The 16,260-nt window shown below is 43.9% G+C and overlaps 1 protein-coding gene across 1 annotated transcript in view; it reads right to left on the bottom strand.

The window, feature by feature from the left end:
* unc13bb (unc-13 homolog Bb (C. elegans)) overlaps nt 1-16,260 on the bottom strand; it is a 157,160-nt gene that overhangs the window by 68,181 nt on the left and 72,719 nt on the right. Inside the window, exons 9-10 of the mRNA XM_061262517.1 lie at nt 5,983-6,291; nt 5,785-5,872 (exon numbers count right to left, since the gene is read on the bottom strand). Of these exons, the coding sequence (XP_061118501.1) occupies nt 5,785-5,872; nt 5,983-6,291 (397 nt within the window). The remainder of the gene's footprint in view (nt 1-5,784; nt 5,873-5,982; nt 6,292-16,260) is intronic.

Here is a 16,260-nt window from a genome sequence, read left to right as displayed (position 1 = left end):
TGTATTCCTTTAAATCAACAGCCACGTTAGACCCGGGAAATAGTGTGTGAACATTTTAGTCAATAGGTTGCCTTCAGCTAAGCATTTTGATGCAGAAACACACCCAAAAACCAGCAGAGACTGTGGCCTTCCAGGACTGGGGTTTGAGACCCCTGCTCTAAATCTCTATGAGAGGACGGATGCTCCATTAAGTTTCAGAACTCAGGGTTTACGGTCAGTTTGCAGTCTTAAATCCATTGGCCGCGTATGTTTCACTGCAGAGCTATAGGCACATAAACCAACAAACAGTGTACACTGGTGCTTGCGGACAAAACTTACCCCTGCAAAACAAGTTTGCAAGTCAGTGTTACAAAAGGCTGATAAACACTGACAGAAAAAATTTCGTTAAAGTTACTGTTGCTAAAATAGGTTTTTCCAGCACCTTTCACCAAGACTTATGTATAAATAAAGTGAAAATATGGATAAAAAAAAAAACACAAAATCGGCAGAGATCCAATGGGCATATTGACTGGAATTTAAACTGAATTAAAGTCACTGTGCTACAGTAATCCAGCAAAACGCATCCTTCACTGTTCACAGGTCGGGAATATTGGCGAACTTTTGTTTCTCAATGCCACACTGCCACACGGCCACACTGAAAGACCAGAACTACCCGTCTTTTGCCAAGGTATAGCTCTCTTTAAATTATTTTGCTCCCCTGAGTGGTGAGAGCTACCCCTTCCCTCAGGCCGCCGGGCCGAGGGAACAGGAAGAGGAAGGTGATGTAATTTCCCTTTGAAGAGTAGGGCGGAGTCCCCCAGGACCAGCTCTTAAATCTGGCCTCTTTTCTTCTGGAAGTGATCCGGCCCAAATGTTCTCATTGACAGCGCGCCCCTAAGAGGCAGACATTTATTTTGCCCCAAGGGCGTGAGGAAGGGTGAGGGTGAGTGGTTTGAATTTCCTTTTCAATTTCATGCAAATTAAATAATTGCTCCAGCCCAGTTTTTGCCATGTAAAATATAGATATATTTCAGAGCAGATCCAAAACATATGCATGTAGAATTAAATTGCCATTTCAAAAGCGCATGATGGCTGAACATATAAGTCATATACACTCACTGAGCACTTTACTATGAACTCCTATACACCTCCTTAATCATGCGAGTATCTAATCAGCATGTGGCAGCAGCGATTCATAAAATCATAAAAACAATTTATGATTTTCATAAAAAAATACAGGTCAGGAGCTTCAGTTAATGTTCACATCAACCATCAAAATGGGGAAAAGATATGATCTAAGTCAGTTTGACCATGGAATTATTGTTGGTGCCAGGCAGGGTGGTTTGAGTATCTCATAAACTGCTGATCTCCTAAGATTTTCACAGTCTCTAGAGTTTGCAGAGAATGGTGCGAAAAACAGTGTGCAGCAGGTTCTGCGGGCAGAAATGCCTAGTTAATGAGAGACGTGATGAGAGAGGAGAAGGGCCAGAAAGGTCAAAGCTGACAGGAAGGTGACAGTAATGCAAATAACCACACTACAACAGTGATATGCAGAAGAGCATCTCTGAACACGTAACACGTCAAACCTCACGTGTCACGTTTCATGTTTGTCACGTCATGTTTCATGTTTAGTTATTGTCTTAGTTACATTATTGTCATGTCACGTATTATGTTAGTCTAGTCTCGCCATGTTGTTATGCTTTATTTCTTGTTACATTTCATTTTCATGTATGTTATGTTTCATGTTTAGTTCTTGTTACGATTTATTTCTTAGTCTTGCCTTGTCACGTTATATAATTTATTCATGTCACAGTTTGCAAACTTACATCACGATTTAAGTTGTTTCATGTTATGTCGTTCTGTTCATTGTTTAGCATACACTTTTTCGTGTCTTTCTGCAAACCTTGCATTCATGCTTTTTCTCTCTTATCTTGTTAACTTGTCAATCCTCCACATCTGATTTCCATTCTCATGCTACTCTCAAGCTAATTGTCTACACCTGTCTACACCTGCATATAAGCTCAGTTTCATGTCAAGTCTTTGCAAAATCGTTGCCTGTTTGTCAGTGCACTTTTTAGCGGTTTTGTCAAGCCATTGTCTACCCGTTATGATCCAAGCCTGTTTATTTACCAAAGATTATTGACTTCTGTTTTGTTGACCATTGCCTGCCTGTACCACAACTTTGCCTTCAGTCTTGACTCTTGCGCCGTCATCGACCCCAAGCCTGCCTACGGTCCGCCTGTACTTCTGCCCCGCTGACAGCTTTCCTGGTTACTGGACTTTTTGCATGGTGTACCGATTACGAGACTGCCTTCTCCCTCGGTACTGTACTTTGGTTTTGGCTGGATTTCACATGTATGACCATTGCTTGTTTTTTGACTACGCTCACTGAACATTCCCTGAATAAAGCCCTGACGGGACTTTATTACATCCCTATTGTCTGAGTCGTGCATTTTGGGTCCAACCCCCCACGCACCCCTCTCAAAGTGGATAGGCTGTAGCAGCAGAAAACTTGAGTCTAATAAATACCTAATAAAGTGCTAACTAGGGGTATATGTAGTTGTTATTGCATATTAAGAATAAAAATATAGATATCGTTCTTAATGTTTACTGTAATCCTTATGCCGTAAATGACGAAGCCAAGATGGTTTCCCAACAGATTATCTACTTTCAGCCAGGAGAAATATTCCACACGAAATAACATTTCCCTTACCAACACGATAAATGTTCCACACACATGCTTATCTAAGAAGATTCAACTGTCAAACTAAGCCTGTCATTGCTCGATTAGTGGCAGCTGCCTGGTCACCTGATCCTAGATTGTTGCAGCAAAACATCAGGTTGTTTTGCCTGCCTCCACCCCCACCCCCCCCAAATCAAAAGGCTTACAAATGGCAACACAAATTCAGATATCAAGAAATTAGCTTACATTTGCTGTTAAGGATGAGTTTTTCACCACTCTTGAGTCGAGGCATTAGCCCCTGCCAGACTAACTGACATGGATTTTCCACATTTTCCAGTGAAGCTCAGACTTATTCCTGTGCTTGTAGAGGTGGTAGCTGAGCCACGGGGATGTGGGGATATTAGGCTCACGGTGTCATGAGAAATTGAGAGCCCTGAGCTGCTTCCGACTGCAGAACACATCACCTCGTACAAAGTGGTGTCTTACAAGCTAATGGTCATGGTTAACGCCCTCAGCAGCCTAGAACCTGGATCTCTGAGGACATGGACCTTCCCAGCACCAACACTCCCCAGGCTAACACAATAAATCCCACCCAATTTTCCACCCGAGCCTTGATATACCTTCCATTTTAAAAAGAGAGGACATCAAAGTGTGAGTTAGGACAGGCCAGCAACATGAACATGAAGCCGCAACTGCAGCCAGTATAAGCATAAGCACCATAGTTATTAAACTGATCGGTTAAATGCAGAGGGTTTTTTGAAAGTTTTAAATATGAAATCTCTTAGTATAAACTATTCTTAATATAGGCCAGGGATGCAGAAGGACTGTGCTGTTTATTATTTGATTAGGATCAATCATTTTGGTGATCTGACCTCCTTGCCTTGTTTCATGATAAGTTCACGAAATAAATGAAATATTAGAACTCTAACATCTGAGTGAGCCATCGTGAACTGTCTTGTCTGTGAATTGATGTGTACAGCTACTTACATTACATTTACATTACAGGCATTTAGCAAAAGCTCTTATCCAGAGCGACACAACTTTCAGCATATCATTTTCTTTTTTATACAGCTTGATGTATAAAGCAAATATTGAAGCAATTCAGTAATAACTACCTTGATCATGGGTACAACAGCAGTGTCTTACCTGGGAATCTAACCTGCAACTGTGAAGATATAAGCCTAGTTCCTTACCCATTATACTCTACAACCCTGCTTAATTTAGCTAGGGTAACAGGTAGAATGCAAAAACCTTTACACATACCTATGGGAACAGAGGCCTGGACCTCTGCTTTAGGAAGAGCAATGATTAAGCTGAGAGAAAACAACACGGTCTGCCAAACTACTGCCCCAGCGGTCAGTAATCAGCTATCGCATGTGAGAGCCGCTCGTTCAGACAAAGTACCTTGAATAACAAGCCTGCCGAAGGAACTCTAGGAGTAGAAGCCGGAGGGAATGATGTGGACCAATCAGACAAACAGCCCTAGAATGTGGAATTTGTGTGGAACGAGGCCCTCTCTCACAGGCACAGAACTGCAGACTGTGGCGGGTAATCAGGATGGTGGGGGAGGGGAGATTCAGGGGGGGGGACTACTCCGGTCACCAGCTTCTTCATACTATTGCCTGTTTACATGATGCCAGACAGGAGTGGTGATTCATTATTGCACTGTAATCTATGGATCTAAAAAGCATTAAACCCACCAGTTCCTGATGTTATAAAAACAAATAGAATTTTTACATAGTATCCATTTATCCAGGCAGTGTCCTACCTGGGAATCGATATATAAACAATTATATTGTTTATAAAGTTCAGGTACCAGTTTTTCTGGGCAATTGGTGGTTTACAGCAAGTGACCATAAAGATATACACTGTATATGTAGTAGTTTTATAAATATACCCCATGAAAATAATGTGAATCGGTTTTACCCATTCTCAAAGGCCAGAGGATATTTTGGTAACAGTGATGAAACATTTGCAGGATAAAAGCTAAACAAATGCATATATGTGGGCCACAGCAAGGGGGTTAGCAGATCAGTTAGGGGGTGAGGTCATTGTAGAAACGGGAGAGAGTACAACATAGAACTCTCAGGCATATCTGCCTCTGCAAAGCACAGTGAATTATGAGCCTCATTGAAGTGTATAATGGAAAAATGTGATTGAACCAATGACAATGACCCAAGGCACTTCTCCCCACTGCTCTGTAACAGCACGGACTTCATTTCTGGCACCGAGAATTACAAAGTTAAAGCAAATCAGATGAAATGTATATGACTAATTTACGGGTTGATTACATTACCAGGGACATTTCATTTTGCTGATTTGCATGAGTACAATAGCTGAAGTAGTGTGCTTTCCTCTCCTAACCGTACTTCCATAAAATATTCCTGCACATTGTTACTCAGAGTAGGCACTATGCATACAGAGAGCTTAAAAGCAGTGTACACCTTAAACAACGCAACTTTAAGCCCCTCCGCTGCGTCGTTAGTTTAGATTTTCTCATCCCCGGCCTTCTACTTTAGTACAATAAAGAAGCTCCCAGAAGCCTCGGCATGAATGCCATTGTTTTCCCAGAACATCTTAATCTTTGCTCAGTTGGAGAGATATCTTTCTCTCGGGCGACAGCAGAAAAACACATCAGTTGGCGCACAGCATAATTTGAGAACCAGGCATTTCAATTCACTCACAGCTTTGTGTCAATAATATATACTCAGGAGAACAGGCATGTGTGAAATGAAATTAACTTCATCATATTTCAAAAAGCACACAGTAAATTTACTGCCTTCTTCAACACCAGGAGTCTTATCTGCACATCCAGTGTATATATCGCAGCACACATATGGCCAATATTCCTTTAATCAAACATTCTTTCCAATGGTCAGTCCAGAGACTTAATGAAACAAGACAATTAATGCCAGCGGCAGGCTTTCACTAAGAGAAAATCAACATGAGAGACATGAGGCAGCATGTGGTAAAACTCAACCAACCCAGGGCGGTGGATAGAGAGAGTGGACAGAGAGGGCGGTGGACATAGAGAGCAGTAGACAGAGAGAGCAGTGGACAGAGAGAGTGGTGCAGAGAGGTGGGGTTACAGGAGGAACCTGAGGAGGTGGTGCAGTCCCTACCTCCTGCAGCTGGACCCGGACTTTGTTGATGGCCTTCAGCCAGCGCACTCTCGAAGGGGGAAAGGGCGGTGGTCCACCTTCAAAGAAACTGTGAGGCAGAGTTAAGAACATTATAATTATATATCTGTGATCTCACACCTTAAAGCGTACATCGAAATGAAACTGACACCAAATCTGGACCATGGTCAGATTGTGTACCTTATGGCAGGTTTCTCAAACTTCTCCTGAGGCAACGGGGGCTGCACTGGGGAGATCCTGTCCGTCTGCAGGGTGCCATTTACGGCCTTGCCGGGCTCCGTGGAGGGCTTGCTGCCCTCCTCCTGGTCCCATGCAGCGTGCCCATTGGCAGGCCTGTAGCTGCCAGTGCTGTGGTAGGAGTGGTAGGACTCCTGGTCGCGGCGTTCCTCCAGCTCGGAGCCTGCAGCACTGTCCGGCCCCGTCTCGCTCAGCTGAGAGCTAGCCTGGCTCAGGTTCCCCGAGGACCCAAAGCGACTGCTGTTCACCGGGCTGGGGTGAGAGAAGAGACCAGCGTCAAAACCTGAGACTGCAAGGAAGAGACCTGACCCTGGGTCAGTGAACACTTTATTAGGTATTTGTTAGCAGTCTTCTATTGCTGTAACCTATCCACTTAGCGGTTTGATGTTCAGAGATGCTCTTCTGCATACCACTGTTGTAATGTGTGGTCATTTGCGTTACTGTCACCTTCCTGTCAGCTTTGACCAGTCAGGCCATTATTCTTGGACCTCTCTCATTAATAAGGCATTTCTGCCCGCAGCACCGCTGCTTGCTCAATGTTTTTTGGTTTTTCGCACCATTCTCTGCAAACTCTAGAGACTGTTGTGAGAGATCATGTTATGTTCCTGTGTTCTGTGTGTTAGTTTATCATTGTTTATTATCATTATTCTTGTAATTTATTATTTTTCATATTCATGTCTGGTGTTCTGTTTATATTCATTAGTCTTTGCACTCGTCTTCCCCTGTGATGTCTGAGTCTGAATGTTTACTAGCCCAGTCACTCCCTTGTCTGCGTGCCCCACTATTCGGGTGTTTACGGTAGTTCCGGGGTTCAATCTTTCTTCCAATCTTGCATTCCTTACTTCCTGCGTTTCTCTCCATTTCATGTTTGTACATAGCACTAAGATACTAATCACAACTTACATAGAAGTTGCACAGTACTAATTATACTAACACACTAATATGTTTGTCAAACTAACAAACTAACATTCACTAGTTTTGGGTATTTGTAATTTAAATCACTTAACTAGCCATTTGTATTACATGTATTACATGTGTGTCTTTGTGAATCCAGTCCGCTCACATTTTTCCCAATTCTGATGGTTGATGTGAACATTAACTGAAGCTCCTGACCTGTATCTGCATAATTTTATGCATTGCACTACTGCAACATGATTGGCTAATTAGATAATTGCATGATTAAGTTGGTGTACAGATGTTCCTAATAAAGTGCTCAGTGAGTGTACCTAGCTATTTGAAAAAAAATGTCTCTCTTTAAATACCAGTGTAACTATGCAAATTACTGACAATTTTAAAGAAACCTTTACTTTCACCAAAATTCCAAACAATGGGCCTCATGCAAGAACATTTTCGTATTCTTATACATTTATCTTACATTTTTCGTGAATGACATCGGTGAATTTGCCATGGTTCCTTAAATCGCACATACAAGTGGTTCTTGCATGAGGCCCAGTGTTATTTCATGTTTCTCAGATCAGCAGGAATGTTTTTCAACTATGCAACTGACCCAGATCCAGCAATGAATCTTATTAAAAATAAGTCTACATTTTTTAATGTAGATTTTACTCCTCTAGATGCTTTTATAATGAAAGAATCCGCTCCAAAACAGCTTTGACAACCGTGTGTTAGTATCACACAAACAAAACACACTTAACACTTAACATAATATAATGTGCACAACACAGAACATAAGTAACTAAGTAACAACTACCACATACAAATAGCTAGAACATGGAAAAATAAGGGGAGGCACAAGAACAAGATCAAGAGAGGAGGTATCAATTCTAAAGAGAGGGGCAGTCACTATCTTTTATATGGCAAAACTAACAGCAATGCATTATAAATGGTTTTGGCACAGCCATTTATTATGCTCCTACTGGCCTTTTTGCACTCAAAAGGTCCTTCTTCAAGTGGTTGTCCTCTAGCAGTCCTAAGGTGGGATCTGCAGAAGATGAGGGATCGGAAAGGGTATCCTTCCCATTTTGGGCCTGGGAGAGCAGCTGGGCTGACTCGGATGGAGAGATATGTACCTGGGGTTTGGCTACGCTGTCTGCGGGACATCCTGTTCCATGCTGGGGGAGGGCAGTGCTTTCCTGGCCCTGGCCTAAATGTTGAGCCTCTTTTAGCATTACGTCAGCTGGTTCCTTAACCTCACAGCTAATTTGGCTGCTTTCATCTAACTCTGACTTGGGTTTCTCAGCTTCACTGGCATCTATGGATTTGGGTTGGCTAGTGATGACTGGGGGTTCTTGAGGTTTAGTTGGTTCAGGGGTGTCCTTTGACCAAGGGAAGCCTAGTTTCTTTCCGAACATTGAAGCAGCTGCAACAGGCTTTTCCTCCTGAAATAGGCTGGAGGAGAAGGCTTTGAACCCAGAGAGGAGGCCTCCTTCATCTACTTGAGGCATTTGAGGTGGAGAGGAGAAGATGGAGCTGAAAGAAGGCCCTCCATCACCAGATGCAGACATAAAGCTAAGTTTAGGGGCAGATAAGCCAGGAATGTCAAACAGGGACTTCGCAGGAGGACAATCTGCATTTTGAGGCTGTTTATCTGCTGGAAGGAGCTTCTCAGAATTCTCCAGTGGTGCTCCAGCTTTTTCTGAACCCTTGCACTCAATTTCTTCAATGATTATACCTGATTTTTCACCAACAATTTTTGCCTCAGGGGAGATACCTTTCACCTTCTCAGTAGCATCGGTAGGCTGACTTGTTTCAATTTCTTTAACATAAAGTGATCGGTCTGTTTCTTCTGTTGGTTGAGATACTTCAATGTCTTTTCCAGGTACAACTTCACTTGGTAAGGCTTCAGCCAGAGCATGTGCGGCTGGGATTGCCTGATTTTTATCCACAACCCCTGGTTGCGGTGGGAGTGATTCGGCACTTCCAGGCATAGCTTCATATACATTTTGCACACTAACTGGTTTTACATCTTTGACGCTAGACTGGGGCGTGGGTATAGAGGATGGTTGTTGTCTTGCTGCTGGTTTTGGTGGTTCTGGTGCTTTAAAAATTCCAAAGAGGTCGGCTTTCAAAGACTCTGTCGGGAGGCTGCCAGGAAGAGTGAAGAAGGAGCCCTTCTGCTGAGACTGAGGAGTAGGGGTGGGTGAGGACTTAAAAAATTGAGTGGGTGGGAAAATGCTAGCAGTGGGTTTGGAGGGGCCACTTGGTCCAGAAAACATCTTGGACATGAAACCAGAGAGCATATCAGCTGAAGAGTCTAGAACCGACTTTTCTGCCTCTAGAACTTTCTGTGGTTCACCAATACCAGCAACTTTGGATTGGTCTAGAGATTTTGTGTCTCCTGGTTTGAGCTGTGGTTCAGCCTGAAAGACAGTCTGCTCTGCTACTGGAGTTTGTTGTTTTGGCATAGGTAGTTCTGCATTTGTGGGTTGTTCAGCTGCTGTAATCTGAATAGTCTCTGAGGATGCTGGGGGCTTTATCAGCTCACTGCCTAGAGCAGCCTCTTTATCAACAAGAGACACTAATTCTTTGTGTTGGGAATAGCTGTCAAGTTGCCTAGGCGCTTGAGACAGAACAACTGCCTTATGCAAAACAATGGTGTCCCCTTGTTCTTCATCCTTGTTAGCGTCATCAGTGGAAGAGCGGTCAGATACACTCATTTTTGTGATATCCTGTGGAGAGGTGTCTTTCACACTTGTTGTGGCCTGAGGTAGTTTCCCATCCACAAGGGATGTATTTTCAGTGCTAATACCACAGACTTTGGATTTGTTCTCCCCAGGAACACCACTAAGTGAGAACAAAGATGGAAGTTTGAAACCACTGGCATCCTCAGGTGGTTTAGCTCTTGGTCCAATTTGATTAGGACTAGGCTGGGGACTAGGTCCACTGAACATGGAAAATAAACCCGTTCCAGGGGTTTCTTTGGTTGCAGACGTCCCAGAGAAAATGCCTCCTAAAATTGATCCAGTCTGAGAGGGAGCTTGGGCTGGACTTGGTCCACCAAACATGGAAAATAGCCCTGTACCTGGAGGTTCTTTGGGACCTGTTTGATTTGGAGCTGCATGGGTACTAGGCCCACTGAACATAGAAAATAGGCCTTTACCAGGAGCTTCTTTTGATCCAGAGGATCCAGAGAGAATGCCATCCAGAAATGATCCAGTCTGAGATGTCGGTTGCTGGGGACTGGGTCCAGTAAACATTGAAAATAAGCCTGTGTTTAATGCCTCTTTTTGTGGTGCAGCTCTCGACGGTAAAGCATCAGGGGCTGATGCTTCTTGGTGTGTTTCAGGCTCGGAACTGGGTATACCTGAAATAGATGTATCTCCTTTACCCTGAGAGACCTCTATAGAAACATCTAGCTCTGTAACAGTGGCTTCAGGGGTTTGAGTATTCTGTGGTGAGACTTGTTGGGGAGTAGGTCCAGAGAACTTAGATAACAAAGTGCTAGGACCGTCTTTGGGGCCAGTTGGCCCAGAGAGTATGCCACTAAGAAGAGATGTTTTTTCGGATGAGGGCTGCTGGGAGCTAGGCCCACTGAACATCGAAAATAAACCTCTGTCTGGAGGGTCTTGAGGCAGGGCAGTGCCTGGAGGAGGTTCAGGAGTGGACCCTGATTGCGGTGGTTTTTGTGGGGGGCTAGGCCCAGTTAATAATGAAAATAAGCCTTTGACTGATACCTCTGTTGGAGGGGTTGTTCCTGGCTTGGTGGGTTCAGGGGTGGACCCTGGTTGTGAGGGGGATGTCTGCGGACTTGGCCCACTAAACACCGAAAATATCCCCTTGCCAGGGGTGTCTTTAGATTGAGAGGTTCCAGAAAGAATGCCACCAAGAACAGATCCAGATTGGGACTGAGTCTGCTGAGGGCTAGGTCCAGTAAACATTGACAGCAGACCTTTGCCTTGTGGTTCCTCTTTTGTGGCTGAGGTTCCAGACAGCATGTCCACAACTGAAAAGCCAAATAAGCTACCGGTCTGTTTGGGAGGAGGTTCCTGTGTAGTTGGCGCAGTTGGAGGCATTGTTTGAGATCTACCTGGAGCAGGGCCAACACTGGAATTGGTAGGGAATATCTGAGACATGCTTTTGCCTGGCACATGAGGTTGGCTTGACTGTGATACACCACTTTCAGGTTGGCTACTTTCCCCAAAACTCTGCATGGTTTGCTGCTTCAGAAGACCCTTGGGCCTTGAAGACATTCGTGGCGTATTAGGCTCAGCACCATGTGTGCCTTTATTAATGTCTCTCATGCTGGACCCTTGCTGTAGCTTCTGTGAAGTTGTAGATTGTGACTGTGACTGTGGCGATTTTGCAGACTGAGAAGGAGGCGGCTCGACATTAAAGAAGTCTGAGATTGACCCAAATAGGTTTGATATCCCTGTCCCCTCTTTGTTTGTGGTTGCATTGGAAGCAGCAGAAGCAGCTCCACTCTTCTCTAGTGGTTTTACCCGAGGTTCATTGGGTTTAGGATGTTCTGGTTTTGGTTCATCAATCCCCACTGCTGACTTGAAGAAGCTTAAGAATCCACTAGCCTCTTGTTTCTCTGTTGTTATTTGAACTGGTTGATGGAGCATGTCAGACTTACTAGACATGTTTAACAAGCTTCTAGAAAGTGAGTCCTGCTCAACTGGTTTCTTAGCCAGGTGATTAGGGGGTACAGTGGATATTGTCGGCATGCTACACTGAGATGACAAGGTAGGTTGCCGTGAAAGCTTATTTCTCTGTCGAGAGGGAGGAGATTGTTCACTCTGTACAGAAGCATGACTGAAGGCATTTGCATTTGATCCTGTGGTGGGAGGTGTCGGCAAAATTTTGCTTGGTTTGCTTGATGCTGACTTTGTCATCTGTAGCCCTGTAGTCTGAGGCAGAGTCGGTGGCATAGGAGTCTCGTCCTTCATGAGCTTTGACTTCAAACTCTGCAAGCTTGAGGACAGAATGTTCTTTGCCTGATTGTCCACTGGAGGATCTTCGTGGGATTGTTCTTTAATTTTTTCTTTTTGGATCTGGCTACCACCATGAGGGACATGTGGAGGCTTTCTGGAAGACACAGGTGGACTTGAAGCTGTAGAAAGCTCAGGGGCAGTTGCACCTTTGTTCAGTTCAGTATCTTGAGTTTTAACTAAATCTCCAATAGCTGAGAAGAAGGAAGAGATTCGCTGGGCTGGCTGCATCTGCTGTTGATCAGTTGAATGAGTTATCCTACACCACTCATCATGTGATACATCATCAATATGTTTCACCTTAATCTCAGAAGTTGACCGCTGCCTCTGCCAAGGGAGGAAACCACTGTAAAAGGATTGAGAAGTAGGGTCAGCAGTGGTAGCTGAGTGTGAGACAGAAACTTTCTGAGAAAGAAGTTCTTTAATTTCTTGATTATTCCAGTAAGGGCTTCCAACATTTTCTTTCCATAGTGACAGATCAATTGCTTCTGAATATGGATCTGGATAAGAATAGTTTGTCTGGCACTGTTGCCTTGTTTCCATTCTGAATTTGTTTAGTTTGCATGTGGAGAAGTTCAGAGGTTCATTTCTTTGTGCAAGAATTGCATCCTCAAACATCTGAGAGAAACTCTCTAAATTCATGTTCATAATTTGATTCCCTTTCCTGAAAACTTCAGTGAGGTCAAGAGGTGCATTAAGGAGCTGGGCACTTCCCATGTCTTGCCCTGGGAACCAGAAAAGCTCATCTTCATTGTAAAGAGGAATTTTGAAACCACACACACTAACTAACTCATTTTGCAACCATGCAAAAGGGAGGTCTTCAGAGACTTGTCCATATCCCCAGGGTTCATCTTCAGGAGTGTAGGTGTAAACATTCTGCCCAGCTCTATCAGTCAGCAAGGCATAAATATATTCCTCATCAGAATATACAAAATATCCACAATCACCATCTTCAGATGGCCACCACATTCCTTGTTCCAAGAGTGAGAGCCATTGCTGGTACCACTCTGACTCCTCAATATAGGTATAATCCTCCAAGTCTCTGTAACCTCTGGGAGAGCTACTCAAGTCTATAGCATTATTCATATCTGATTGGTAACTATATGCTGCAAGTTGTTTCATACTATCTTGCATGCCTCTGAAATAAAATGGGATCTTGTGGGACTCCAAAGATCTGGGTTTCCTCCCCTCAGAATTGCCTTCAAAGCACGAGACACCATGCAGGTTATAGTTACTGCTTTCATCCATAGAGTGCCAGCTGCTGTATCTCACATTTCCTTTAGTACACAAGTTCAATACACAATCATCTGCTATCCACTGATCTTGATAGCCTTTGCCTTTTACATGATACTGATCTTGTAGTTGATCATAACTATTCCATAAACGTTTGCTACCGTTCTGATATGAGCCATTGCTTGGTGTCTTGTAACTTGATGTTCCAGACTGATATGTATTCCTATCTGGGCAATCCACATTTTGCTCCCAGGGCAGTGAGGGAACGATGTGCTGATTGATGTCCATTTTGACAGTCCCCCAGGATAGGGGAACTTCTTGTATCGATGCCCCATCAGGTGGCTGTCTGTATTCCAGATTTTCTTGATAATAATCATGTGCTTGATCTACAAATTCATTAAAAACATTGTTGTTGTTGACGTGCTGCCACAGTACAGATTCTTCAGTCCAGTTCTGTGCATAACATTCATTATCATTTGCCCTATGCTGCAAAGATGATGATGGCATTTCCTCTTGTAGGCATTGTTGAGAGGACATTATGGCAGGATACTTATGTTCTAAGGAATACCGTTTTTCAATTCTATAAGTATTTTGCTGGTTTTGCTGATGTTGGTAGTAAGAATCAAGATGACCAGTGCTATTCAGTGAACAGATTGTCTGATTATTTTGTAATCTGGTGAAAGTTGCAGAAGTCCTCAAGTCAATGCTTTCTGTACTACAGGACACCGGCACATCTTGCTTTCCAATTCCAGCACCCCCTTTCTTCTCAGGTTCAGTTCTGGGTTCTTGAGAACCTCCAGTGGATCCTGTTTTGAAAATACTAGATAGCAAGCTTGGGGAGTGTTCCTTGTTCTGCTGTACAAGGGGAGCCTGCTCCCCTGTTTTAGATGACTTGTCTTCCACTGAGTTTCTACTGAATAGTCCAGAGAAGAAGCCTTGCTGAGCAGGTGGGTTGTGGTCTTTCTCTGACCCTTGTTCATGAGATAATTGTGGATTTAGGATCTGATGAGTCTGTGTTTTATGAACTCCATGACCAGGCAGGTTACTTGAATGAATATGCTGCTGGTGTAAATTGGTAACAGGGTCCTGTTTTTTTGCTGCTAGGTCCTCTGAAGATGATCGAAGCTTGTTAAACAATCCAGATAGTAAGCCTGCTGGTTGATCTACTGTATAATTTTCCTCTGGAGGAACCTGATTTGGGCCAGTAACATTTTGACCTTTTCCCACCTGTTGGCCAACTTGATGTGGACTAGTTAGTGGTATCTGTTGTTGATGATATGGACTGTCAAGGGAACCAGATTTATAAAGTCCTGTTATCAAACCTCTTTGACTGGGTTCTTCTGCATGACATGGTGGATGAACCTGACTTTGCCCTGGCATACTGGCATACATTTTCAGTTGCTGCTGATTTGGTTGACTGCCTTGCAGAATTGGTTCGGATTGAGATGTCGTGGACTGATTAGCAGAAACACTGTCCGAAGATGCTAAGCTAAAGAGGCCAGACAGGAGTCCTCCTTGTTGACATGGTGCTTGCTGAAGGGGATTCTGATTTTGCCTAGGCAATTTTGGCAGGTTTTTATCATCAGGCAGTGGCTGTAGCGGTTGGGAAACATTTTGCAGGGACGTAGGGGGGTGATTAGCAGAAACCTTTTCCAAGGAGGCAAATTTAAACAGGCCAGATAGGAATCCTGGTTGCTGAGTAGGTGGTTGAGGAGGTTGATTCTGAATTTGGTTGGGCATATTAAGCCTGTTAATTGGATGTTGAGGAAGCTCATTGCCTGGAGGGCCCTGCTGTGACTGTGGCTGAGACTGATGTGGAGGAGGTGGGCCGTTAGAAGATAAATTCTCTAATGAAGCAAACTTAAATAATCCAGAGAAAAAACCACCTGATTGAGTTGGGGGTGTTGCGGATCGTTGAGGTCGATTCTGATTCTGACGTGACAATTGCTGCATGTTTTTTTGTGCCTGATAATCCTGCTCACCAGGTGTTGGCTGCTGCTGTGTAGGAGGGGGTGGGCTGGTCCTTGACACATTATCAGAGGAACCAAATCTAAGCAAACCAGAGAGGAACCCCCCTGTCTGCGGAGCTGGTGTACCTTGTTGAGTAGCATTTTGACTGACAGCCGACTCATGCGTACAACTACTTTGTGCTTGCTGAACATTTGAGGGGGTCTGCTGGATTTGGCTTAACAATGCTGAAATCTCCTGCCCTCTCTGTTGAGGCTGTGGCTGTTGCTGTTGAGCCTGCTGCAGATGGCCAGGGGTAATTTTGAGTTGAGTTGAGATTGCCAAACTGGATGGGGCACAGGTGCCAGGTGGTTTTGCCTGTTGCTGACTTTGAGGTGGTGCACATACATCCTCATTTGAAGCCATCTTGAAGAGGTTAGAAAACCAACCTGTTTCTGCATTTGCTTTAGGTTGTGTTTCAAGGAGAGCAGTACGGTTCATCTGATTCACTTTAGAAAGCTGAGGGTTTACAGAGGGCTTTGGTCCTTGTGGGACTCCACTTTCGTTTTTCCCAGAATCTTGCTGAGTATTTTTAGACAAGCTGATGTCTTCACCAGAGGCAAATTTACGGAGGCCAGAAAATATACCACCTTCTGATTTTTCTGGTTGTGGAGCAGAGACATTTTCATTGGACAAAAATGGTAGTTTAAACTTGACACCCAGAGAGAATGACTCTTCAGCAGTTTCAGGTTGAATGTTCTCTGTTGATCTAAATACAGTACCCAGATAGGAGGTAGATGAGGTCTGTTTAGTGGGGCTTTCAGAAGGTGTAGGTGAAATCAGTGAGCTGATGGACTTCTTGAAGGGGCTAAAGAACCCACTATCCTCTGTTGGACCTGCATTTACCCCATCCACTTTAGCTTGGCTATCGGAAGGAGCATTCTTCATTTCTGACTTTCCCTGCATTGGATTCTGCTGTACACTAGTATTTTGTAGATCACAAGACTGACTTTCTGTTTTCTGTAGCCTCCTCTCACTGCCTACTGAGGCAAAATCTTGCCTCGTCTGTGTTAAGCCTGTTCCTACAGGCTTAACCTCAGTGAAGCTTCCATCACTTTTTGCCTGATCTACAGATTCCTCTCGAGATCCA

Source organism: Conger conger, chromosome 12, assembly GCF_963514075.1.
Source record: "Conger conger chromosome 12, fConCon1.1, whole genome shotgun sequence".
Taxonomy (NCBI): domain Eukaryota; kingdom Metazoa; phylum Chordata; class Actinopteri; order Anguilliformes; family Congridae; genus Conger; species Conger conger.
Note: the sequence above shows the minus strand (reverse complement) of the source record. Positions and strands in the feature narration are given on the sequence as shown.